This window comes from Trichinella spiralis (assembly GCF_000181795.1).
Source record: "Trichinella spiralis strain ISS 195 chromosome Unknown Scfld3721, whole genome shotgun sequence".
In the NCBI taxonomy this organism is placed as follows: Eukaryota; Metazoa; Nematoda; class Enoplea; order Trichinellida; family Trichinellidae; genus Trichinella; species Trichinella spiralis.
This window is the reverse complement of record NW_003530660.1, coordinates 1-1,314: the sequence shown is the minus strand read 5'-3', so window position 1 is coordinate 1,314 and position 1,314 is coordinate 1. Positions and strand designations below refer to the sequence as shown.

The 1,314-nt window shown below is 42.1% G+C and overlaps 1 protein-coding gene across 1 annotated transcript; it reads right to left on the bottom strand.

Annotated features, from left to right (window-relative positions):
• Nucleotides 1-254: 254 nt before the first annotated feature.
• Tsp_16031 (hypothetical protein) lies at nt 255-1,050 on the bottom strand. The gene is made up of 2 exons (XM_003367765.1): nt 1,019-1,050; nt 255-708 (listed from the first exon to the last, which is right to left on the bottom strand). Exons 1-2 carry the CDS (start codon nt 1,048-1,050, stop codon nt 255-257), a joined length of 486 nt encoding a protein of 161 aa, XP_003367813.1.
• Nucleotides 1,051-1,314: the final 264 nt, after the last annotated feature.

Below are 1,314 nucleotides of genomic sequence, written 5' to 3'. Positions count from 1 at the left end.
AAGAATAATAAAATCATCGTAATCAGTCAGTCTATAAAATCCTCACCCATTCATCGTGTGTGTGTGTGTGCGTGCGTGTGTTGTTTTTTTCTTTTTGCTTTGAATTGTGAAAAATAAAAGTGAAGGAAAAATCAAAAATTAAACTTAAAATAATACGGAAAATATATTCTGGTATTGGGTGCTTTTTTTTCCTTTTTTCTTGTTTTTTTTTCCATTTCAACTCTTGTCATTAATGGCGCGCTTCTGCGCCGTGTTCAACATTTCTCTGCGAAAGCCGCCTGGGCGGTTGATCGGCGTCGGAATTCTCGACGGATAGCTGGAACTTTTCGGTATTCTCGAGTCGGCAGCCGGCACGGACGGTCCAAACGACCTGCTGATGTTCGTCTGCTGACCAGCGACCCAACGGCCATCCGATCGGTCCGGCTGATCGCGGTCAACACGCTGGTTCCGCCCGAAGTGGACAACGCACTGTTCCAGCATGGCAATCGTGCTGGCGAGCGGATCGTCGGCGTGCAAATTCGCCCGTTCACTCGAAGGAACGCTCGTCGAAAAAATCGATAAAGCGACTGTATTTCCGACAGTGCCTTGTCGAATAAAATACCGTAGCCGGAAGTGGCTCCGCGGAGAAAAGCGGATTTCAGGTAGAATTGATGCAACAATTGACCCTTGAGCACCAAATACGACAGCCAACCGTAGAGACTGTGCAACCTGAAAAAGCAGCACAGACGATCAACATCGTCATCACAGAACAATATCCAAATACTAGATGAAATAAATAAATCAAATTCACCTGAACAATCCCATCAAAAACATTTCCACTTTGGCATCTTTGAACAATTCATTCTTGTCCAAATAATTCACCAAATCGTACACTGGTCTCGTAGCTGGACCTGGTTAATAGGGGGGGGGGGGGGAGAAAAATGATTTATTTTTTGTTCAAAGCAAATAATTTTTATTCAAACAACAACAACAACAACCGACAGATGCACCTACCCATTTTTGTCGCCGAACATATTACCGACCAGATCGTGTTGGGTACAGTAAGACCATCTTCGAGAAAATTCACAATCGAACAAATCATCCACCGGTACAGAGGACCATTTTTCTGAATAAATAAACAAACAAATAAACAAACTGCAATCCAATTGTCCGTCTATCAATGGTGATCTAAACCTCGTTGGAATAACAACAATCGGGAATGAGATTCATTTTTAACCGATCACAGGAGAGAACAAATTTTCGAACCAAATCTTAAATGGAATAAAAAGGGGTATTGACAATTTTGAAATTGTAGTAAATTTCAATTATCGATCG